At 42.6% G+C, this 26,621-nt stretch overlaps 1 protein-coding gene across 1 annotated transcript; it reads right to left on the reverse strand.

Moving 5' to 3' along the window:
• Positions 1-5,646: 5,646 nt before the first annotated feature.
• On the reverse strand, positions 5,647-18,617 carry fam185a (family with sequence similarity 185 member A). The gene is made up of 8 exons (XM_060928225.1): positions 17,989-18,617; positions 10,303-10,412; positions 10,072-10,164; positions 9,834-9,972; positions 8,169-8,210; positions 7,992-8,087; positions 6,422-6,553; positions 5,647-5,864 (listed from the first exon to the last, which is right to left on the reverse strand). Exons 1-8 carry the CDS (start codon positions 18,470-18,472, stop codon positions 5,752-5,754), a joined length of 1,209 nt encoding a protein of 402 aa, XP_060784208.1. The 5' UTR covers positions 18,473-18,617; the 3' UTR covers positions 5,647-5,751.
• Positions 18,618-26,621: the final 8,004 nt, after the last annotated feature.

Below are 26,621 nucleotides of genomic sequence, written 5' to 3' on the forward strand. Positions count from 1 at the left end.
CTCCCTACCTGTGCACGTTTTTTTGTGTGTATTTTTGCGTGTTGTTCGTCTGTACCGGACTTCAATATCCACTACAACCGTATGGACTTACTGGACATTGGTTTCCAGCAGAAAATGACGGTTTGTAGCGATTTCCATCGCATGCACAACATTCCGGACGAGAAAAAAAAAACATTCCGGACGAGATAGCGAGACCAGCGGGGTCTCCGTGGATTGTTATTGGAAGCAAAGCGAAGGAGGCAGCGCCGGGAGAGGAAGCAAAAGCGAGGCTGCAGAGCCGGCCTGTTGACTAAGCTCAGAAAACAGCCACTCAAATCTCCACTGCTAAACCTCTACCTTTCCAACGCCAGGTAAACAAGACGGACGATTTGGAATTCTATTCTATAATCGGCTGGTCAGTGCTATACTCAATACTTAAGTGACTTAACCATCCAGTGAGGATCATTTTCTTGTTTACAAGATGCCACATCTGAGTCGCTGACAAATCCTGAATTTCTGTAAAGATAACTGTCCAGAGATTTATAAGCACGCAGTGCTTCACCACTGAACAGCGAGGGAAAGTTGATGAGGTAATTATACACGTCCCGGTATTCCACCTCTGGCAGTTCAATATCCACTGACACGGTCGTGAAAACTCCGTCCGGAAAGCCATAAGGGTCACTAATCTGTAGATCGTTTATTTTAGACATACATCTAGTTATCTGTTCATTAGAAAAATGAGCCGTGTAGTCCGTCGGTTGAAATTGATCCATTCTGTACACGAGTGCAGCAATATTCAGCTGTGCTGTTGACCGACAAGATGGCGGCTGTGTACTTTCCGGTCACGTGACTGCAAGATCTCTATAGGGTGGTCCCCAAAAACAAACTTCAACTTTTTAAAGGTGCTACTTAATTTTCTTGTTCCACTTGGGGAAAAAATCTCATCTCATTATCTGTAGCCACTTTATCCTGTTCTACAGGGTCGCAGGCAAGCTGGAGCCTATCCCAGCTGACTACGGGCGAAAGGCGGGGTACACCCAGGTCATCACAGGGCTGACACATACACTGTGTGCACAATTATTAGGCAAGTGAGTACTCTGACCCTACCATTATTTCTATGCATGTTTTCCAACCGCAAACTAGATACACTTGAATGCTAATTGGATTTAAGCATTCTCAGGTGGTATTTATTTGTGTAATGAGGGAGGGTGTGACCTAAAGTCATTAATACCCTATATTAAGGTGTGCATAATTATTAGGCAGCTTCTTTATCTCAGGCAAAATGGGCCAAAAAAGAGATTTAACAGACACTGAAAAGACAAAAATTGTAAAATGCCTATCAGAGGGATGCAGCACTCTTGAAATAGCTAAGCTATAGAAATGTGAGCACAGAACAATCAAACGTTTTGTTGCAAATAGTCAACAGGGTCGCAAAAAATGTGTGGAGAAGAAAAGACACAAATTAACCGCAAAAGACTTGAGAAGGATTAAACATGAAGCTACCAGGAACCCATTATCCTCCAGTGCCACAATATTCTAGAACTGCAACCGACCTGGAGTGTCCAGAAGGACAAGGTGTTCAGTGCTCAGAGACATGGCCAAGGTAAGGAAGGCTGAAACACGACCACCACTAAACAAGACTCACAAGTTGAAATGTGAAGATTGGGCCAAGAAATATCTGAAGACAGATTTTCCAAAGGTTTTATGGACAGATGAAATGAGAGTGACTCTGGATAGACCAGATGGATGGGCCCATAGCTGGATAACTAATGGACACAGGGCACTTTGACTCAGACACCAGCAAGGTGGTGGAGGGGTAATGGCATGGGCTGCTATTATTAAGGTTGAGCTAGTTTGACCATTTCAGGTTGAAGATGGACTTAACATCAACTCCCAAACCTACTGCCAGTTTCTAAAAGATACATTCTTCAAGCAGTGGTATGGGAAGAAGTCTGCATCATTCAAGAAGGCCATGATTGTTATGCAGAACAATGCACCATCACATGCACCCAAGTACTCCACTGCTTGGCGAGCCCACAAAGGCCTTAAAGATGACAAAGTAATGACATGGCCCCCTTCCTCACCTGACTTAAACCCTATTGAGTACTTGTGGCCCCTTCTTAAGCATGAGATTTACAGCGAGGGAAGACAATACACGACTCTGAATAGCATTTGGGAGGCCATGGTTGCTCCTGCACAAAAAGTTGATTGTCAACAAATCAAAAAACTAACAGACTGGATGGAAGGCTCATGGCAGTTATTGAAAAGAAGGGTGGCTATATTGGTCACTGAATATTTTTGAAATGCTAGAAGTGTTTATTTGTTAATTCTGAGTTGTTTATTTGTTACACTGAAAATTAAAATAAACAAGTGAGATGGGAAACTTTAAGCTTTTCATTTAGTTGCATAATAATTCTGCACACTAAATGTTGCCTAATAATTCTGCACACTTGTATATTCCCCTGAGAAGGCCTAAACTCCCCTTTCCTTTGTTAATCATTCTGGTTTTAGGTTTATTAACAATTTGGATTGACTGAGAGCACTGTATTTGTTCAACGATAAAATTAATCATCAGGAATACAACTTGCCTAATAATTGTGCACACAGTGTAGACACACAACCATTCACACTCACATTCACACCTACGGTCAATTTAGAGTCACCAGTTAACCTAACCTGCATGTCTTTGGACTGTGGGGGAAACCGGAGCACCCGGAGGAAACCCATGCGGACACAGGGAGAACATGCAAACTCCACACAGAAAGGCCCTCGCCGGCCACGGGGCTCGAACCCGGACCTTCTTGCTGTGAGGCGACAGCGCTAACCACTACACCACCGTGCTGCCCATTCGTGACCAATGTTTCCAAATTTCCAACTTCCACCTTCCCCCTCTCTCTCACACACTCACTCTCTCACACACACAGTGTTGATTTGTATAGCTTCAGCTGAACTCATACCCTTGCTGTAAACTTCTCTCAAGAACTTGAGTATTGTATTTGATACCATTCCTTTCCAAAGCATAAATAGAGCCTAATATAGCTGTAAATTGTTAATTTACTTTATCTGTGAAACTGCTGATTATGAGAAGGAAATTAAATTATTATTGTGGAATTTTTGTCATTTTCTGACTGTTCATTTGAATGCTTATACCGGACTAGACAGGGATATCTATTGGCACACCAGCCGCCACCGCATCCATCCATCATCTGTAGCTGCTTACCCTGTTCTACAGGGTCCTTATCCCAGCTAACTATGGGCGAGAGGCGGGGTACACCCTGGACAAGTCGCCAGGTCATCACAAGGCTGACACATAGACACAGACAACCATTCACACTCACATTCACACCTGTGGTCAATTTCTGTTCTGTTCATTCCTGTAATCGCATTGCAGTTGTAGGGAGGCATAAGAGATGCTGACATAGTCACTCATCTCTCATGTCTTTTCTCTGGGCTTGGATTGCTTGGTGGAGCCCATCTCCTCTCCAAACATCTTCACACCTACGGTCAATTTAGAGCCACCAATTAGCCTAACCTGCATGTCTTTGGACTGGGGGAAACCGGAGCACCCGGAGGAAACCCACGCGGACACGGGAAGAGCATGCAAACTCCACACAGAAAGGCCCTCGTCGGCTGCTGGCCTCAAACCCAGGACCTTCTTGCTGTGAGGCGACAGTGCTAACCACTACACCACCGTGCCACCCATACTACACTATATTTTATAAAAGAAAAGCAGAGTACTTTACAGACTGAGGACTATCAGACCTGAGCAAAATGGATACACATTCACAAGTGCAAACAGACTCATATTGCATTAAATCATTGTACAAGCCACTTTTAAAATACAAAAATATTGTAAAATACAAAAACATTGTAAAGACATTTTTAAGCTACCATAACATTGTTGCATTTTATTATCTCAGACATTTTTAATGAACTCTCAACCAGTTGTAAAAGAGGCATAAATACCTACAATTTTTTATTTTTCATTCATCTTTTTGTGTTTTTACAGGCACCTAACTCCCAAATGCTCCCCAGGCGCTGTAGCATAGCTGCCCACTGCTCCGGGTATGTGTGTGTGCTCATTGCTCACTTGTGTGAGCATGTGTATGTTCACTGCTTCAGATGGGTTAAATGCAGAGGAGGAATTTCACTGTGCTTGAGAATACATGTGACAAAAATAAAGGCTTCTTGTTCTTTGTCCTGGTCTGGTTCATGGTGGATTCGGAGCCTGTCCCAGGAACACTCCGTGTAAAGAGGGAATACACCCTGATTGTGACGCCAGCCCATTACAGGGCACCATGCAGACACACATTCACATCTAGGGGCAAATTTAGACTAGCCAGTCCACCTACAGGCATGGTTTTGTGATGTGGGTGAAAACCAAAAAAACAGGAGAAAACTCATATGGACATGGCCTGTGAAATTCCACACAGACTTAAGTTCAGGAGTGAGCTGGAGACCCTGGAGCTGTGAGGTGGCAATGACACCACCAAACATACAGTACTGTGCAAAAGTCTTAGGCACATACAATGAAATGCTGTAAAACAAAGATGCCTTCAAAAATAATGAAATTAAATGTTTATACATTTTTAAAAAATACCATGAAGATCAACAAGCAGTAATGCATGAAAAAAGTTAATGTCTGGTGTGAGACGACCCTTTGCTTAAAAAAAAAAACAGTCTCAGGTACAGTGAGTGCTATTTTATAAGGAAATGAGCTTTAGGTTTTACTGAACATCTTGCAGAAACAGCCACAGTTCTTCTGGACACTTTGACGGTCACACTTGCTTCTAAGTTTTGCAGCAAAACCCAACAACCTTCATTATGTTTTTGTCCGAAAAGTGGTCTGTTATGTAATATCCTGCTTTCTTTACTGACATAAACATTTTTTTCTGTAACATTCAATTTTGGGCTGGAAAAATAATATTTGGAAATCCCAAGTGTTTTTGTACTGGTTCCATAATGTAGAAGTCATAAAATAGAAGTCTATCACAAAGTGTACTTAAAAAAAAAAAAAGGTGCCTAAGACTTTTGCGCAGTACTGTATGTATTATGGCTATTTCTTAACATGTATGTAGCAAAATATATTTCTAAATAAACTTCACATCAGAGACTGTCTATTAGAAAGAAAATTCATAGCCTAGTTTTTATTGCAAAAGCTTTAATGGGCAAATTACCTCAGTACATATGCAGTTGACTGACATTTCGTACTAATACCGTACATACAGCACTCGCTCATCAGTCAAACTTCTCCTTCAGCCTCCAACCACACGGACAAAACTGGGGAAATCTGCCTTTTGTTCATACGCACCAACCGAATGGAATGAGCTGCAAAACATTCTGAATTTGGATTCTTTGCCTTCTATGGATGTGTTTAAATATCTCTTAAACTCAGCGTCATTGTTTCAAATAAGTGTCCTTTTTAAAATCTTTTCCATAGTTCGTTATAGTCATTGACTCCCTGATGTCTCTGTTTTGAGATTTAGAGTGTTTGTCTGTGTTTTAGTCTGTGTTAATGTTACCTGTCTCTGTTTGTATACGTATATGAGACTTTTTATCTTATTTGCTGCCATCTTGGCCAGGACTCCCTGGAAGAAGATGTATCGTATCTCAATGGGACCTTCCTGGTAAAATACAAGATAACTAAATAAACATCAGAGACTGTGATATACGTATTCATGATTTATTTTCCATCTATATAAACAGTAATGATACACTGTACACATAAAACCAAAACCATACATAATAAATATTTTAAAGGTAAATCCTCATTCATCTCTCCAGTTTAAGAGTCTCAAACCAGCTCTGGGTCTTGATGCTCACGACACCTCTGTCAGCAGTGGCACTGATCCAACAGTCCTCCTGTGTGCCACCATTCAGTGGCCCTGAACACAGACCAATTCAATGCAGTTATTGTAGTAGAAGACAATGAGTACAAAGACTGGAATGTATCTAATATTCCACAGATGCTGGGTTATACTGTTTACTGTGTTTATTTGCCCTTTAAAAAGACCCAGTTCTCTCATTTCTGTGATTAGCACCGGGTTCTTATTGTTTAAAAACAGGAGGGATTATAAGGCACAAGGATGTACTGGCATCTGGTTCATGGTTTTATGTCAGGTATAGATCATGGAACCAGGAAACCCAAAGTGCCATTTTCTTTATTGCACTCTCTCTTTGCAAATAATTTTCTGAGCAAGTCCTCATGACTGCACAAAGAGGAGCATACTGTTTGACTCGTTATCAGGCGTAAGTCGATAAGAAGTGACATTTAACACATTTGTGTCACTTCTTTCTAGTCATAGTGGAAATGTACTCATGTTATCACTGTCAGCTTTTTGGATAAAATGTGTCTAATGATAAAATGTAGAACTATAAAGTTAGCCCATTTCTTGCGAGGCTAAAAGGCTAAAATCTTGGTTAGTATCAAGAAAATATTCACCAGTAAGTACTGTTTTTCCGTCAGATGACTGAATTTGTGTCTCTTGAGCAATCTCTGAACTGGCGTCCACCGTCGTCCCACACAACTGCACCCAGGCCTTTAGAGTGGATGGGACACGAACACGCACAATACCTTTGCAGATATAACAGGGAAGGAGAAAGCTTTTAGGAAATGAACTATACTCTATAATTCTTTACATTATTATGTGATATTGGGGAAGCCATGGCTTAATGGTTAGAGAAGCAGCTTTGGGACTAAAAGGCTATTGGTTTGGTTCCCTGGACCAGCAGGAATGACTGAAGTGCCCTTGAGCAAGGCACCTAACCCCCAACTGCTTCCTAGCAGTTGCACTGGGTTTGTTGTACGTTGCTCTGGATAGGAGCATCTGCTAAATACCATTAAAGGTCCCATGGCATGACATTTTCACTTTCTGAGGTTTTTTAACATTGAAATGAGTTCCTCTGACCTTCTTAAGTCACCCCAGTGGCTAGAAATTTCATAATGTGTAAACCAAACTATGCCCAACATTTGAGAATGGCGCGTCAAAACGGCGCGTTGATAAACTCTTCCCTTTACTACGTCAGCAAGGGAGATGATCCCCACGCCCCCCCTCTGGATTCCCACCCACTGTATGGATTGCCCGCCCAGTTGTAGTGAGGAGACCATAGAGGACACAACAACATGGCATCACCTAAGCGAGCGAAACATGGAAATTGCGCTGTACATGGATGTGACAACACAGAAAGGAGTCTGTTTTTACTGCCGACGGGAGAGCCCCTGAAAACGCAGTGGCTTAATTTTATTTACTCCAATAATACGCCGTCGAGTCTACCTAAGACGGTGTATGTTTGTCAGAAGCATTTTCCTGATGAATGTTTCCACAACTTGGGACAGTACAGGGCAGGTTTTGCACATCAACTGTCACTGAAGCCTGGGTCCGTACCAAGCATCCCTGCCGCATCAGCCACAAACACCGAAGAAGTAAGTGTATAACTTAAGTCGTTTTGCCGTGTTTTAAAATCGGTGCATTTGCAATGGCTACATTAGCTGTGCAGCTAACCGCTTCCTGCAGTTAGCCAGGTACTCTGCGCTACCGCTGTTGTAATAGCCAATCAAAACAGTTTTTACAAAGACACCCACATTCTTTTTTTTAAGTCACTTGTTCATTTTATTTGTTTGTTTGTTCAGTAAAAACCCAAACATTTGTTGAATTTATTTTATTTCCTCGCGTCGCACCTTAATGACGTCAGCGCGCGGTATTTTTCCCTGATTCTGGGCCGGGGTGTCGTGAGTGGCAGAGCAGCTCCATCGCTGCGATCCATTGAAAGTCAGCCCTAGATCCAATCTTTTGTCGGGAGCTGAGGTCACGCGGGCGGCCGCGTTTTGATGCTTTACATTATGCATTCATTCTAAGACTGCTAGTATCAACTCATGACCAGAGTGTGAGGTCTAAAACTGGCTGAAGTCCAGGGAAGGTTTGCAAAACTATAACAAATCTGTAGCCAAAATACTATGTCTATGGATAAATAAGAAGCACAAAGCTTGAATAAATATTAGTACTGTAAAATACCTTGCTGTGAATGAAGCTCGGCTGTTCCTATCTGGCTCACATACGCATCAACGTTTCCAGTGTTAGTGTGTGCCGTTAGGACACCGCTAGAACTGTCTGGCAGGATCAGAGAAAGTCTTTATGACTTTAACACATTAAACATTTCTATATTTAACTTCAAACAGAAAATGTTCATACCAATGATGATATCTCCTGTGTCACTCCTCACACGTGCTTCACCTGTTCAATAAATCAGAGCACACACTCAAAATATATAATTAACTTCCATTTAATGATAGTTAAATGCTACAAAAACTAATGTTTCATCTGATCAGAACACTGGGTGGGCGTGTCAGATTGCATGATGGTTGACATCCCCAAAACGCAAGTCAGAAAAACAGATATAATTAGTTACAGGCCATTAAAATACATAATTTCTAAAACTATGTCCAAATCATGTCATGCACGGAGGGGCTCCGATTGTCCTCACACAATAAGATAGGGTGAATACATTATTAGGGGAGCTAATGCTAATACAACTTCTGACATGTTGGTTTGGGGAAGCCATGACCTAATGGTTAGAGGAGCAAAAAATCCGTTTGACCAAAAGGTTGCCGGATTGATTCCCTAGACCAGCAGGAATGCCTGAAGTGCCCTTGATTAAGATGTCCAGGGAGGGTAGTGCCCTTGATCAAGGTATCCAGGGAGGGGAGTGCCCTTGATCAAGGTCTTCAGGGAGGGGAGTGCCCTTGATCAAGGTGCCCAGGGAGGGGCCTTAATCAATGTGTCCAGGGACAGGAATGCCCTTGATCAAGGTTCCCAGGGAGAGGAATGCACTTAATCAAGGTCCCCAGGGACGGGAATGCCCTTGATCAAGGTGTCCAGGGAGGGGAGTGCCCTTAATCAAGGTGTCCAGGGAGGGGAATGCCCTGAATCAAGGTATCCAGGGAGGGAAATGCACTTAATCAAGGTGTCTAGGGAGGGGAATGCACTTAATCAAGGTCCCCAGGGAGGGGAGTGCACTTAATCAAGGTCCCCAGGGAGGGGAGTGCCCTTGATCAAGGTGTCCAGGGACGGGAATGCCCTTGATCAAGGTGTCCAGGGAGGGGAGTGCCCTTAATCAAGGTGTCCAGGGAGGGGAGTGCCCTTAATCAAGGTATCCAGGGAGGGGAATGCACTTAATCAAGGTGTCCAGGGAGGGGAATGCACTTAATCAAGGTGTCCAGGGAGGGAAATGCACTTAATCAAGGTGTCCAGGGAGGGGAATGCACTTAATCAAGGTGTCCAGGGAGGGGAATGCACTTAATCAAGGTCCCCAGGGAGGGGAGTGCTCTTGATCAAGGTGTCCAGGGACGGGAATGCCCTTGATCAAGGTGTCCAGGGAGGGGAGTGCCCTTAATCAAGGTGTCCAGGGAGGGGAATGCCCTGAATCAAGGTATCCAGGGAGAGAAATGCACTTAATCAAGGTGTCCAGGGAGGGGAATGCACTTAATCAAGGTGTCCAAGGAGGGGAATGCCCTTGATCAAGGTGTGCCCTTGAGATAGAACCCAGGCTGCTCTGGGTATGTTGTACGTCGCTCTGGATAAGAGCGTCTGCTAAATACCTGTAATGTAATGTTAGGAATAACACACGAGAAGTGCAATTAAACAGCTAATGTAGACTTTCCTGTGTTGGAAAACTGCTACACAGCACTGACCCTGAAGACTCCTTCCATAAATGTTACATAAACATCTCCTAACAGAAAGCTTCACCTTTTTTTCATTGTTTCTGTACCTCAGCATTTCCTGTACCTCAGTTATTATGTATCAACCTCTTGGAAATGCCTCTGAAATGAACAGATCTGGATTGCACTCATTTCTCACCGTGTAAATGCCCAATATGGATTTTCCCTGAAGAGGAAGCCACAGCACTGGACTCGGCATAAATGGTTTTCACATTTAGTGGCCCATGTTCTGTGGACATATTCATGGATGTTCCCTGGATCTTCTTAATATCAACTCTCTAGAAAATTCACAGAAATTACATCATCATGAAATGTTAATAAATTGTAAAATAAACGTAGAATACAGTATGATACAATAGAAGATGTGACATGCTTACACTGTGTCCTGCAGTGATTATCTCCACATCGCCATGGATGGTGCCCATGCCAGTGATGTTTCCTCCACTGGAACTTACCTGCACTTTGTGACTCTAAAAATAAAGAACACCATGAAAATAAAAGCTATAAATACTACAGAGGTAATAATGTATTTGTGTGCTTGGCCTTGTCAATCCATTTTACTAAGTATAAGAAAGCAGCATAGAGTTTTCAGAGTTAAGGTGTATTACCTTCAGAGACTGAAGGATGCAGTGACCTCTTTCTGTCTGTACCTGACACAGATCGCTTTCCATGTTCTGGATCCTCACACTACCGTTCCCATGACTAACAACATGAAGGTCTGCAGATTCAAATAAAGTTTGAGCAAGTGTGTCATGTAAAAGTGTCATATGAATCAGACCCGACAGAGATTCTTTGTTCATAGCAACAATAATTAACTCATCTCATTATCTCTAGCCGCTTTATCCTTCTACAGGGTCGCAGGCAAGCTGGAGCCTATCCCAGCTGACTACGGGCGAAAGGCGGGGTACACCCTGGACAAGTCGCCAGGTCATCACAGGGCTGACACATAGACACAGACAACCATTCACACTCACATTCACACCTACGGTCAATTTAGAGTCACCAGTTAACCTAACCTGCATGTCTTTGGACTGTGGGGGAAACCGGAGCACCCGGAGGAAACCCACGCGGACACGGGGAGAACATGCAAACTCCGCACAGAAAGGCCCTCGCCGGCCACGGGGCTCGAACCCGGACCTTCTTGCTGTGAGGCGACAGCGCTAACCACTACACCACCGTGCCACCCACAATAATTAACTATTAACTAATAATTAATAATAACTATCCTGATGCTAACACAAACATGCATAAGAATTGTGATGGAGTCAGTACAGGGAACTGAAACAGTGTTCTTCCACAGAGGTCACATGATTCCTGGTTTGATCCTGGTCTCAGGTTACTGACAGTGTGGAGTTTCACAGATTCTCCTGTGTCTGTGTGGGTTTCCTCCCACCTCCCCCAAAAAATCTATAAATTGCCCTTACACTCGGAGAAATAAAATTCTCGGATATTTATTTCTCAGAGTCCAAGTGCAATTTAAAGTAGCCAGTTTACCTACTAACATATTTTTTGGGAGGTGGGGGGAAATAAAGTTAAACTTGGACAAAATTAGAAAGGAGAATATTAGAGGGACAACACATGTAGGACCGTTTGGAGACAAAGTGAGAGAGGAAAGATTGAAACACGTATAGAGGAGAAAGCCAGGGTATAGCTGAGTTTCACGTGACGTCACATCCGCCTCATTAATTATTCAAAACTTTAGCTGGTGGTCTACTAAAGCTCAGTTGACAAAGCATTTGTACAGAATAGTACAAATTATCTTATGCATCATCAAAATTTGTCTCACGGCCCCCTTTCCCATGTCACAGTGTCACTGCCGGGGTCAGCGTATGATCAGTGTGACTGCGTATATTTTATATGGGGGTGCCTTGAGAACTTGCATACTTCTGAAGGGTGCTGTGACTGAAAAAAGGTTGAGAAACACTGACGTAGACGACCCACAGCCAAGCACCAGTGATGCCAGCGGTCACTAAATTTTGTATTTCGCTATGTTTTACATTTGTATTTTGGAATGTTTCAAACTAAAATGTTTTCTATTTTTCACACCTGTATTTCGTATTTTTTGTTTTGCACATATTAAACGAATTGTACTGTACGCAGTGTAGTATGCAGTGTTTGACTTAAACCAAATAATGAGCCAAGGTAATGATATAAGAAAATGTTGATAAAAGACTTTAAGATGATTACAATATCATTACACATCACAATATACTTACGTTCATTTAACATAGGCCGACTTACGACCAGATCGGTTTACGACCAGGCAGTCGTAAGTCGACGACTACCTGTACTTTTCTTGCTATGTGTCGTTATTTTACGGTACTTTTTTTAGTCATGAAGTGCTAAAGTCCCAGCTGTTTCCTTGTTTACTCCTCACTCCTCACAAAGTCCATATACATGAAGGTCGCGACAAAATTCTTACCCAGCCGTACAGTTACAATGCGCCGTGATCACTTCTCCGTCTTGTTTAACTAAGATCCAGGTCTTTAAAGGGGTTTCTGATGATAAAGGGGTGAATGATTTAGCTGAGAGATAAGAGCCAACACAAGTGACAATCAAGCCAACTGTTGCTTATTTACACTTCAACTTGCAGTGCTTCGTTGTAAAGACGCGAACGAAAAGCTTAAAAAAAAAACATACACAAGCAACAACAATACAGGATTCATTCGGCAGTGCCTTGATAGCGAGGTCCTTTACCCAGCCACATACAAAAAAGTTGTAAGCTTCCATACTCTTCCACGCTTTCATCTGTTTTGCGGTGTAGAAGGACGTCTGCAACACCAGATAGTTCGAGATGTCGGGGAACTCGACTGAAGGGTAGTTTTCGAGATCGTATGACAAATCCTTCTTTCCCAGACTGTAGGGGTCGATTCCATTGCGCATAGCAATCTTCTGAATATATCTAAAGCGAGCAGTGGCTTCTAGATTATGAGCGTACTCTCATAAGTTATCGCTAGTTGTTTGCACTACGGCAGCCGTTTAGACCACCAGCTATTTCACTTCCGGTAAAACCGCTAAGAAAAGTCACTGTCATGACTGAAACTCAGCAATACTGGGAAAAGAATGCTGGAGATGGAGTTGCCAGGTAGAAGGAAAAGAGGAAGAGCAAAGATGAGATTTATGGATGTGGTGGAGTAGGACATGAGGACGGTTGGTATGACGGAAAAAGATACGGTGGCCAGGAGGAGATGGAGGAACAGTATCCACTGTGGCAACTCCTAACATGAACAGGAAGAAGAAGGCTCTGAGAAATAAAGTTACTGTACTTTTCCTTGTTGTCAAGTATGCGAGAGAGGCGGATGGATGTGCAGAAGTGTTTATTTTAATGATAAAGTGTGATCTATACATAAAGTGCATGAAACACACAAAAGCAAACAGTCCATATTGGCAGGCAAGGTCATAAACGAGAAAACAGGCAAAGGGTCGATCGAGGCGCAAACAGTATGTCGGAGGCAAAACGAGAACGAGAACTAGAAACAGGAGTCGAGAAACCAAGAAAACCACAAACACGGGAAAAAGGCTCGGTAATGCGCACCGAACGTGGCATAATACTTCGCATCGCATTAGCATAGTCCTTAAATAGCCAAACACCTAGTTCTCTAACTGAGAACAGGTGCGCCTTGTTCACAGCGCACGTGCTGGAGCTCACTCGGTGCGCGCGCAGCCTGAGGCGTGCCTTCAGGTGCACGCGCCACAGTGCGAAAGACTGACACTTGTCTTTAGAGTGATACCATCAAGAGGACATCTTTGTAGCTTTAGTATGTATATTTTTCCTAGGAAAGTGCATGTGATGTACCTTTAATTAGCTTGTATAATTAATATATATATATATATATATAATACAGTAGTGACCTATGAAAGCTAATTTATTTATTTTTTTATTTAGGATTCAGGGACATTAGGTAGGCCCCACACTTTCTTGTTTTTTTTTTAATAAATGACAAAGAATGTAACTTTATTAAATTTTAGAGGGTTTTTAAAAGATTTTTTTAGATTTATTTATTTATTTTAGATATTTTTAGAGGTTCTGGGTTCAAGCCCAGTGGCCGGCGAGGGCCTTTCTGTGTGGAGTTTGCATGTTCTCCCCGTATCTGCATGGGTTTCCTCCGGGTGCTCCGGTTTCCTTCACAGTTCAAAGACATGTAGTTAAGTTAACATGGGGCAGCCATGGCCTGAGGTTGGGCTGAAATGCCCTTGAGCAAGGCACCTAAGTCCCAACTGCTCCCTGGGCACTGTAGCATAGCTGCCCACTGCTCTGGGTATGTGTGCGTTCACTGCTTCAGATAGGTTAAATGTGGAGGAGAACTTTCACTCTGCTTGAGAGTATGTATGACAAATAAAGGCTTCTTAGCTTGGCTGTTAACAGTCAGTGCGCTTACATGCACATCCAAATCGAGCTACTGTCGGTAATCGAGCTAAGGGTCCCAGCAGGGGTGCCAGAGAAATCCAATCCTACATGCACACAAGGAAATCGAGCTATTGTGTGAGGTACATTGTGCACCCGAGCCACAGGTGGCGCTACATGCCCCATCGTGTTGGTACACATCCGGTTGCCGTCATGAAGAAGAGCTATTCAAGAGTGTAAACAAAGTTATCAGTTCCATGTTCACAAGAAGAACGACGACGAGGACAGCAACATCGAGATATATTTTATATATATATATATATATATATATATATATATATATATATATATATAAATAATATTCAACTCCTTAAGCTGAATGAGCATGAACTCTATCTCCTCATTGCTCCAGAAGTGCACGTTTCTACTACTGTTGTCATGCCGACCGAGGCTGTTGTGTTTCCCGCTTGTGGTCTCGTCACTCGTCACTTCCGGAAGGGGCAGTGCTGAAGTAAGTAGCTCGACAGGGTTTACATGCACTAAGTAGCTCGGCTACAATCGCATAATCTAGGTCGCATAGCTCGATTACGAGAAATCCAGTTCGGTTCGATTTCAGCCGAGCTAAGGTGTTTCCATGGCATTTAGAACTTCGATTTCAGTCGAGCTACGGCAGAAATTCGATTTTCTCTATGTGCATGTAAACGCACTGAATGTTATAATACATAGGGCCAAATTACTCAATTCTGATTGGTCAATCAAGGAGGGCTTTTTTCCTTAACACAGGGCCGTATTTCTAAAATGCTATTGGCTAGTTCGTTGCTTGGTTAAGGTTACATAAATTATCAAATTTTGTCAACAAAATGGCTTTTGTAAAGAAGTTACAATGAAATTTTGTAAACCACTTTCAAAATCCTGGTGTCGTGTCGCCGGGTCATGATGAAAGACGCTTTAGAAACTGATTCAAACGTGCAAGATAGTCTTGCGCCCTGATTGGTTCAGAAAACATGAATGACAAATGTTGTGAACTTGAATGGCTTCCGAAGTATGAATTTGGCCCTATATATTATAAACAAGCAATCGTATGGTTCCTCGTAAAATTAAGGATCAATTTCACTCGTGATTTCAAAACTTCGAAATCACCCTTGTCGCTTCGCGACTTGGGCAATTTTCAAAACTTCGAAATGACTCATGAAATTAATCTTTAATTTTACTCTGCCCCATATGATTACCATACAATTTATTATTATTTTTTTTTTTTTTTACAGTCGACCCTATTCGTCACAGGTGTAGGATAATACACTCCCAACAGAAGAGTCAAGCTTTCAATTTCTACTTCATTTTACTGGGTACAATTATCTCACACTTTAATTGGCTCCTGAGTAATCTGTAAGAACATCTGACATGCTGGTGATAAATTCCATGCATTTTCAATGTAGCAGAACCGAATGCCCCACAGGGCCTTATGCTCCAGTTTGCCCTACACACGAATGGAATGAAACATGCCCCCTTGATGGTACCACCCCAAGAAAACATGCACTTTATTTCTGTGACCTGCGAAAGGAGAGGCGTCCAGGGGCGTAGCTAGAATTTTTCAAGGGTGGGTCACACACTGACTGGCAGCCTGAGTACATTACGTAACAAAAAAATAATTACCATTGGTAGTTTTAGGTAGCGGGCGGCACGGTGGTGTAGTGGTTAGCGCTGTCGCCTCACAGCAAGAAGGTCCGGGTTCGAGCCCCGTGGCCGACGAGGGCCTTTCTGTGTGGAGTTTGCATGTTCTCCCCGTGTCCGCGTGGGTTTCCTCCGGGTGCTCCGGTTTCCCCCACAGTCCAAAGACATGCAGGTTAGGTTAACTGGTGACTCTAAATTGACCATAGGTGTGAATGTGAGTGTGAATGGTTGTCTGTGTCTATGTGTCAGCCCTGTGATGACCTGGCGACTTGTCCAGGGTGTACCCCGCCTTTCGCCCATAGTCAGCTGGGATAGGCTCCAGCTTGCCTGCGACCCTGTAGAAGGATAAAGCGGCTAGAGATAATGAGATGAGATGAGTTTTAGGTAGCTTAGAAACCGGCTCTTCCATTATTGCGGTTTCTTCCACGTTTTCTTGATGATGTGTTCTAGAAACGGCACTAAAACTTGGCTTCGAAGCCACAAAATGTAACTTTGATGGAAAAAAATATATAATAAATTGCTTACCTCTCTTCACGTCGAAAGAAGGAAGAAAGTTTTGCTTGTTTTGACATGGCAAATTATTAACACAAAAGGAAATACTCGTAATTCGCAACTAAAGACTGCAGCTACACTGGCAGCTTGACCATGCTTTCTAGTGCGATCGTGTTGCGCTTGCGCAGAACTGTTTCAGTCCTGCGCGCCTTGGCTCGTGCACCTGAAGGAGCGCCTCGGGCTGCGCGCGCGCCTAACGAGCTCCGGCACGCGCGCAGTTAACAAAGAACACCTGTCTTTAAATCAATGAACTATGTTTAGGCTATTTAAGGACTGCGCCCATGCAAGGACGATGCGAAGTATTACGCCGTGTCTCGTGTGCCTTACAGAGCGTTGTTTCCTGGCCCTGTCCTTGTTGACCTCCTGGTTTTTCGACTCCTGTTTCTCGTCCCTTGATCTTCTATAGTTTTGCCTCTGATATTCTGTCCGCGCCTCGATTGACCTCCTGCCTGTTTCCTCGATTACGACTTTGCCTGCTGTTTTGAAGAAGAAACCTTTATTTGTCACATGCACACTTCAAGCACAGTGAAATTCATCCTCGCAGTGAACACACCCAGAGCAGTGGGCAGCCACACCAGAGCGCCCAGGGAGCAGTCAGGGGTTAGGTACCTTGCTCAAGGGCACTTCAGCCCAAGGCCGCCCCACGTCAACCTAACTGCATATCTTTGGATTGTGGGGGAAACCCACGCAGACACGGGGAAAACATACAAACTCCACACAGAAAGGCCCTCGCTGGCCGCTGGGTTTGAACCCGGAACCTTCTTGCTGTGAGGCGACCGTGCTAACCACTACACCATCGTGCTGCCTGTTTTGGACTGTTTGCCTGTTGTGTGCGTTTCACACACTTTATGCTCATATCGCACTGTGCATTATTTAACATACCTGCACTTACATCCGCCTCTCCCATACACACACTCTGACAAAGAAGAAACCTTTATTTGTCACATGCACACTTCAAGCACAGTGAAATTCATCCTCTGCATTTAACCCATCTGAAGCAGTGAACACACGCGCACACACCCAGAGCAGTGGGCAGCCACACTAGAGCCCCCAGGGAGCAGTCAGGAGTCAGGTACCTTGCTCAAGGGCACTTCAGCCCAAGGCCGCCCCACATTAACCTCACCTAACCGCATGTCTTTGGACTGTGAGGGAAACTGGAGCACCTGGAGGAAACTCACGCTGATACGGGGAGAACATGCAAACTCCACACAGAAAGGCCCCCGGGTTCGAACCCAGAACCTTCTTGCTGTGAGGCGACCGTGCTAACCACTACACCACCGTGCCGCCAAACTGGGTTTTCGCGCCCAAACCACAGGATGTCAAGGTTATAGAAACCCTAATGAGGCTGAGGTGACAATCTAGTTTAAAAAAAAAAAACCTGTTAGAAAAATTACAGTGGGTGCTATTGTAATATTCATATGCGGCTACTGAAAAAATGTATGGTCCGGGGGGGGGGGGGGGGGGGGGGGGGGGTCATGGGCACCCAGGAACCTCCCCTAGCAATGCTCCTGGCGTCCCATCCAGGGTGGATTCCTACCATACACCCAGCATCCCTTCTGGATCCATAACAATCCTGACTACTTACTTTAGATGAATGAATGAATGAATGAATGAATGATGGAGAATATTTTTATCCACAAGACCACCTCATGAAAAGGAGACACCTCACACATAACATATTACACAACACCTCCAAGGCATAGTGGAAGAAACAGAGAGCACACACCACTTTTAATAGGAGTTGTGAGTTCTACAGACAGGTTACTGATGGCCTCATCAATGACAACTTGTAGCTCCTCGCTCTGATCATCATAGTGAACCCGAACTGTGTCCAGTGCAGTGACGTCATCACCGCTGCGCCCGTGGACACTAACAAACACCCGATCCGCTCCCGGAAATGCGTGTGCATCCAGGGGCTGCACTGAAACATCACAGTGCACATGGCAACTAATTTTAATAAAAGGACTGACTGTGAAAGTCCACCGTTTCAAAGGTTCATTAGCAGCATCTGAAAAAGCCCGAAAAACCCGAGGATAGCGTCTTAAACATTCCTGAAGATATTTCAAACGAATAATTCCGTAAAATAAACTGTGTCTCATTATAAAACTGATGAGATTTAATCCGCTTCTAAACACATTATGATAAACACTCTCGGAGTTAAACAATGCAGGTCCCGAATCCGCGTCCTGGAGTTGATTCGCAATGCGCATGCGCCGCGTTACGTTTAAAAAAAAAACAAACAAACTGCTGCTCGAGCTTTACGACGCACATGCGCAAAAGCGTCACAAGGAATTTTTTTTATCTTTATTGAAAATAACATCAACAAAACACAAATACAGTTATTACGCGTTACGTTAAAAAAAAAAAACTGCTGCCCGAGCTTTACCACGCATGCGTTAAAGGTTTACGACGCACATGCGCAAAAGCGTCACAAGGAATTTTTTTTTTAGTTTTCAAAGTATTTTTTATCTTTATTGAAAATAACATCAACAAAACACAAATACAGTTATTAATACAAATACAGTTATTACGCGTTACGTTAAAAAAAAAAAAACTGCTGCCCGAGCTTTACCACGCATGCGTTAACGGTTTACGACGCACATGCGCAAAAGCGTCACAAGGAAATTTTTTTTTGTAGTTTTCAAAGTAATTTTTTTATCATTATTGAAAATAACATCAGCAAAACACAAATACAGTTATTAATACAAATACAGTTACTACGCGTTACGTAAAAAAAAAAAAACCTGCTACCCGAGCTTTACCACGCATGCGTTAACGGTTTACGACGCACATGCGCAAAAGCGTCACAAGGAAATTTTTTTTGTAGTTTTCAAAGTAATTTTTTTTATCATTATTGAAAATAACATCAGCAAAACACAAATACAGTTATTAATACAAATACAGTTATTACGCGTTACGTTAAAAAAACTGCTGCCCGAGCTTTTTTTTTGTAGTTTTCAAAGTTTTTTTTTAATCTTTATTAAAAATAACAGCAACAAAACACAAATACAGTTATTAATACAAATACAGTTATTACGCGTTACGTTAAAAAAAAAAACCTGCTGCCCGAGCTTTACCACGCATGCGTTAACGGTTTACGACGCCCATGCGCAAAAGCGTCACAAGGAATTTTTTTTTGAAGTTTTCAAAGTAATTTTTTATCTTTATTGAAAATAACATCAACAAAGCACAAATACAGTTATTAATACAAATACAGTTATTACGCGTTACGTAAAAAAAACCCCTGCTACCCGAGCTTTACCACGCATGCGTTAACGGTTTACGACGCACATGCGCAAAAGCGTCACAAGGAATTTTTTTTTTGTAGTTTTCAAAGTAATTTTTTTATCATTATTGAAAATAACATCAGCAAAACACAAATACAGTTATTAATACAAATACAGTTATTACGCGTTACGTAAAAAAACTGCTGCCCGAGCTTTTTTTTTTTGTAGTTTTCAAAGTTTTTTTTTAATCTTTATTGAAATTAACAGCAACAAAACACAAATACAGTTATTAATACACACACACAAACAACAAACCAAGAGCCAGGGGGAGTTTTCAAATAAAGTCATTAAATAATGAGCACAAATGAAAAGTTTTAGCAGCTTTCTTGTTTTTAAGAGTCAGAGATTATTTTTATATACTGTTCAGTTTCCTTTTTGAAGGCTATAAATGAAGGTTTTGAACGACTAAACTTGGCTTTATGAACATGGTATGTTCCTAAAATGATCAACACATTTATAACTCTTGAATGGGCGGCATGGTGGTGTAGTGGTTAGCACTGTTGCCTCACAGCAAGAAGGTTCTGGGTTCGAACCCAGTGGCCGACAAGGGCCTTTCTGTGTGGAGTTTGCATGTTCTCCCACAGTCCAAAGATATGCAGGTTAGGTTAATTGGTGGCTCTAAATTGACTGTGAATGGTTGCTTGTGTCTCTATGTGTGTGTGTGTGTGTGTGTCAGCTCTGTGATGAGCTGGCAACTTGTGTATGCTGCCTCTCGCCCATGGTCAGCTGGGATAGGCTCCAGCTTGTCCCCTGCATGGGATAAGCGGTTACAGATAAAACAAACACAACTCTTTCTGGCTTCATCCATCTGTGACTTACAGCATGCGCTGGGATGGTTTGCAGCTGAGTGTGAAGCAGCTGGAATGAGGATCAGCACCTCCAAGTCTGTGGCCATGGTACTCAGCTGGAAACGGGTGGAGTGCCTACTCTGGGCCAGGGGGGAGTTGCTACCTAAAGTGGAGGAATTTTTTTTTTAAAGATTTTTTTTGGGCTTTTTTCACCTTTATTATTGGATAGGACAGTATAGAGACAGGAAATGAGCGGGAGAGAGAGACGGGGAGGGATCGGGAAATTACCTCGGGCCGGAATCGAACCCGGGTCCCCGGATTTATGGTATGGCGCCTTATCCACCTGAGCCACGCCGCCCCCCTAAAGTGGAGGGGTTTAAGTATCTTGGAATTTGTTCATGAGCGAGAGTGAGTTGGACAGACGGATCAGGGCAGCGTCAGCAGTGATGCGGACGCTAAACTGGTCTGTTGTGGTAAAGAGAGAGCTGAGCCAAAAGGCAAAACAGTCCACACAAACATTCCCACTCTCACGAGCTTTAGGTAGTGACCGAAAGAATGAGATCGCGGATACATGAGTTTTCTCCGCAGGGTGGCTGGGATCTCCCTTAAAGACAGGGTGAGAAGCTTGGTCATTTGGGAGAGACTCGGAGTAAAACTGCTGCTCTTCCACATCGAAAGGAATCAGTTGAGGTGGTTCAGGCACCTTGTTAGGATGCCCCCTGGACGCCTCCCAAAGGAGGTTTTCTGGGCATGCCCAACCGGGAGGAAACCCCGGGGCAGACCCAGGACACACTGGAGAGATTGCATCTCTTGACTGGCCTGGGAACGCCTTGGTATTCCCCCGGAAGAGCTGGTGGAGGTGGCTGGGGAGAGGGAAGTCTGGACTGCTCTGCTTAGGCTGCTACCCCAGCGTCCCGGATCCAGATAAGTGGTAGAAGATGGATGGATGGATAACTCTTTCTGTTTTTTGCTTTTGTTGTTATGGAAACCAAGCAGTACATATTTCCAACACAGAGAAAAATCAGAGTCAAGCTTGACTGTAATGTACCGGGTTATTTCTGTCCAGAATATAATGGTAAAGGGACATTGCCAGAACAGGTGCATTATTGTTTCTGGGTCCGTCTCACACAATGAACAGTCCACACAAATGTCTCTCTTAAACTTAAGCATATAATGCTTGGCAGGATAGTATCTATGAATCAGTCTTAAAGACACCTCCCTTACTTTGTTTGTAAGGAGGTATCTGTATGGGAGGTTCCACACACTGCTCCAGTTCAGGTCACCAACAAGACCAGTCCAGTCCTGAACCACAGAGGGGATGGTGGTGATATCTGCCTGGAATAATACGCGAATATTGCGATTATTGTTCTTGGATGTGATAGAGAAGCATATATGAATCACTGAGGTTAATATAGGGTCCAGAGATGGTAAACAAACCAGAAGAGTTAGGATACCAGAGGGAATGGCATCCATTACAATGGCAAACTCTTTTGGGGTGAGTCACAAGAAACCGAAATGCTATTTGAGCGTGTCATTATATCATATAAATATTCACTTTCCGTGAATAAATATTTACTGCTTTAAAATCTGAAAACAAGTCTTTTATTTTCATTCAGATTTTTTAAAAGCAGATGAAGATTACAGTATTAGTCTAAAATATTGTCATATTGGAAGTGATTTCATAGAATATATCTCATGCAATACTACTATAAAAATAGCCCAGACCACCCAAGCGACCCGTAAAATGATATCCTGATCAAGCGAGACAAAACTCACATAAATATAGAGAGAGATGACTGCAATGGAGAACAAAGAAGAACAAAAACAAAATATAACTGTTAAAAAGAAAAGTAACCAAAGCTCTGTGTGTGTGTGTGTGTGTGTGTGTGTGTGTGTGTGTGTGTGTGTGTGTGTGTGTGTGTGTGTTTATATACTACTGAGGACCAAATGTCCTCACAAGGATAGTAAAATCTTACCATTTCGACCTTGTGGGGACATTTGGGTGGTCCCCACAAGGAAATTGCTGTTGTGTTTTTTAAACAAAAATAAAAAAATAAATAAATAAATAAAAAGAGCCAAAAGTTTCCTTTTCATTACTGAGGTTAAGGTTAGGGTTAGGTTTCAGTGCAGCACAGCATTAACTAACTGCAGTAATAATTATGTCAATGGAAAGTCCTCACAAGGATAGTGAGACAAATGTGTGTGTGTGTGTGTGTGTGTGTGTGTGTGTGTGTGTGTGTGTGTGTGTGTGTGTGAGAGAGAGAGAGAAAGAGATGGTCTTAGGCACATGCAAAGATGTCTTCAATAATGATAATGTTTCTACAATTAAAAACCCCACTAAAGAATAGTAAACAGTAATAAAGAGTCACAAAATCAGTATTTTGGGTAATGACATTTTGCTTTACTAGTAGTCTCAGGTTCAGTTAATGCAGTTTTATACGGAAATGAGCTGTAGGTTTTACTGACCATCTTGCAGAAGCAGCCACAGTTCTTCTGGACACTGACTGGCACACTTGCTTCTTAAGTTTGCAGCAAAACCCAGCAGCCTTCATTATGTTTTTGTCTGAAAAGTGTCTCTTACATAATATACTGGTTTCTTTACTGATATCGAAACATTTTTCCTATTAGCTGTCCCTATAAATTAGGACGTGTGCATTAATATACACTGCGATAGTACAAACAAAATAACTTTGTTTGGTTTCTCTAGTATTTTATTATTATTTCTTTTAATTAAAGTTGTAGATCCAAAGAGTATTTCCTCTGCCTCAAGATGAATAATTGTGCATAAAATGCTGTGTTCTTGAAATAATAATAATAATAATAATAATAATAATAATAATAAGCGTTATTTATACAAGGGACACACTTCAGCATAGCTGTTCGCCCAGGTGCCCCAATACAAAATAAAATACAAAATTATAATGAATAGCATAATTACAATTATTTACAATATGATATATGATATGAAATGATTATAATATACCACAGTGACTCTATTAAAATATATGTACTAGTAGGTATAAGAAATGTAAACTAATTAAAACATGCTAACAACATCTTCTGTATCAGAACAATCCCTTTCAGATACACCACACATAGAAGCAGGACAACAATAGGCCGTTTTATTGTTACTTCTTGTTTATTTATTGTTGTTACATGATCAGTACACATATATTGATGGCTTCTATATAGATTTACATTGGACACTTGTTTTAATCAGGCAGGAAAGGTTCAGTCCTACTGTCTCTACAGACTTCTTTTTGAGCTCTGAAAGGAGGAACCACCTCAAAACACAATAACTTATTTATTGCTCAATACAAAATGATGGATGATAATAATAATAATAATAATAATAATAATAATAAGTTGGGTTGTGGAAAAGTGAACTGTATACTTTCACAAGACAAAGCAATCCTTTTTGCTTGGCATAATCTAAAAACAGCAAATATCTACAGCAAGAAGAGAGTGATGAGCGCTAAAGTGAAGTTCAAGAAGTGAAAAGCAGGTCACGGAGTGTTGAACCTAGTCCGAGTAGTAGTCGATGTGTTTTGGAATGACACGCTGACAACATCCTAGATCATGTTCAGAGTCTGATCTGGCATCATTTTCATTTACTACAGTGTCAGAGACACATCCTGGACTCAGATCAGTGGTGGGAAACACTCAGCTATGCGGAGAACAGGAGGCATGCTTGACAACTGACAGACGGAAATAATAAAACAGTCTCGGGCTTATACAGTATCATGCAAACAGAGACAGGAGAGATTACGGCTTGTCTAATATCAGGCTTAAAGTGTGAGAACCTTTCTTCTACTGGTGGCTAATCTGGTCTGTTTTTACTCAAATTTTACACATTAATTAAACCCATTCATTTCATTACTTCACTTTAAATGTTAAACCTACATCCTTTTTTTAATAACATTTCTGTTTCTGTTCTCCATTATGGTTTGATGGATGGAGCTACATTTCAACATTAAGTTTTTAACAAGTCTTGTGCAGTATTAATTCAATTAGTATCATTATTACCTCAATCCCTTCACAGTCTCCTCATTCCCTTCACATTTCACAGTCAAGCACTGTCCAAAGACTCTAAAACCCTTCATGACTCCCATATTTTTCTCACTCACTCACTCACTCACTCACTCACTCACTCACTCACTCACTCACTCACTCACTCACTCTTTCATATCACTAAAAAAAGACTATTTATTTAAAATATGCCCTATTCCTTGTTCTATCTGGACAGCATATACAGAGTTTGTACCCTCTCGTGTGCACTAGGAGTGGTACCTCAACAATAATGAAGAAGACAAGGGGTCGATTAGCCCTTTGGGGCGACTGCACGCATCTGTAAGGGGCGGGGCACCTTGAGTTGTTTAGGAGAAGGGAATTTTGTGGATTTGGGATTTGCCCTACATTCCGAGCTTGGAGCATGACACTCCAGAAAGCCCCGCCCCTCACAGACACACCTGAACAGAAAACACCCCTGCAGTAGTGAGTGCATCACTTCCTACAAGATGGAGGAAGCTGAGAAAAGTGACATTCAGTAAGGCAAATGGAAGAGAAATTGAGTTGTTTATGAAAGGGGAGGAGACACAATGAGCACTCGCACCTTTCTTTCTTAAAATACAGTCATGGAGCAGCTCGAGCCAATCATTTCACAGCTCATGTGCTGAATATCCCCTATCAGTGTGGCTCATTTTCACATTCATTTGTTCATTAGAACCAGAGAAGAGCCCGAATGCAGAGTGTGGTGTGGTTTCTAAAGTTTATCCCATGTGTGTGTGTTACTTTGGTTTACACTTCCATTGACCTCGATGCTGTATGGAAACCAAGGTTGCCGCCTTGACCCTTACCAGTTCCACAGACTGGCCTATGACGTATGACCTCTCCACCTACACAAAGGTTCAGCCTCAGTTCATGGTTCCGGTGTGGTTCGGGTCGGAGGGTGATTGTCAACAGAAAGGAAATGGTGATGAACCGATCCCAGGCAAAACTACTTCCATGCCAAAGGGGAGTGCACACTACAATGAGCATACTAAAATATAATGTGTGTTTACTGTTAGAATAGTTCACTCTGTAGGTAGTGTTGAGTGGAGAAGTCAATGCAAGAGTAGTATACACTACAGTTATTGGAGTAGAACTAAAAGAATACTGAAGGGTGCACTACCAGGATTCTTTGGTAAAGTAGTGCATACTACTACACTCAACATTGGACTCAAAAGCTTAGTATGCACACTAAAACTAGTGTACTTTACATGTAGTGTACTAAATTTGGTTGAAGAAGGTATGTTGGTGACAGGTAATTTGCACTAAATTTGATGAAGGAGGAAACACTACTACAGTGGTGCTTGAAAGTTTGTGAACCCTTTAGAATTTTCTATATTTCTGCATAAATATAGAAAGCCTGGTATAAGTATAGGAGCCTGGTGAGGGACTTTGCTGTGTGGTGCAACAGGAACCATCTGCAGCTCAACACCTCAAAGACCAAGGAGCTGGTCATTGACTTTGGGAGGTCCAGACCAAGGTCACGACCAGTTCTGATTGAGGGAGTCGAGGTGGAGGCTGTGGATTCCTACAAGTACCTCAGGCTGTGGCTGGACAGCAAGCTGGACTGGACTTGCAACACCAAACGCTTATACAGAAAGGGACAGAGCAGGCTATACTTCCTTAGGAGGCTGCGGTCCTTTAACATCTGCAGGAAACTCCTGTGGATGTTCTATCAGTCTGTGGTCGCCAGTGTCCTGTTTTACACCGTGGTGTGCTGGGGGGGGGGGGGGGGGGGGGGGGGGGGGGGCAGCACATCCAAGAAGGACACATCCAGGCTGGACAAACTGATCAGGCGGGCCAGCTCTGTGGTCGGCATGAAGCTAGACTCTCTGGTGATGGTGGCAGAGAAGAGATCTATGGACAAACTATTGAACATCATGGACAATGCCAATCACCCTCTGCACACTGTCATCAGCAACCAGAGGAGCCTGTTCAGTGACAGAATGCTCCTTTCCAAGTGCAGGACGAACAGACTCAAAAACTCCTTTGTCCCTCACGCCATCAGACTGTACAACTCCTCTCTGGGGGGGGAGGAGGAGTAACAGGAGGACAGAGGATGGGAAGGAGCAGTAGCCTAGCCTAACAATAAGCAATACCGGACAATGTGCAATATAATGTGCAATATAAAGTGCAATATCTTTCCTGCTTCCCCCCCACACACACACTTACCCTAACCCCACTTCTCCCCCTTTCCCCCCTCCCTCTCTTCCTCATATCTTATTCTTTTATATTTG

Source organism: Neoarius graeffei, chromosome 8 (genome assembly GCF_027579695.1).
Source record: "Neoarius graeffei isolate fNeoGra1 chromosome 8, fNeoGra1.pri, whole genome shotgun sequence".
NCBI lineage: Eukaryota > Metazoa > Chordata > Actinopteri > Siluriformes > Ariidae > Neoarius > Neoarius graeffei.

Coding starts and splice junctions, on each gene's coding strand:
- fam185a (XM_060928225.1), bottom strand. CDS start 18,472: ATGCGCATTGCGAATCAACTCCAGGACGCGGATTCGGGACCTGCATTG. Junction 8,088..8,168: donor CACAGGAGATATCATCATTG/GTATGAACATTT, acceptor TGATCCTGCCAG/ACAGTTCTAGCGGTGTCCTA. Junction 6,554..7,991: donor CGAGCTTCATTCACAGCAAG/GTATTTTACAGT, acceptor ATATCTGCAAAG/GTATTGTGCGTGTTCGTGTC.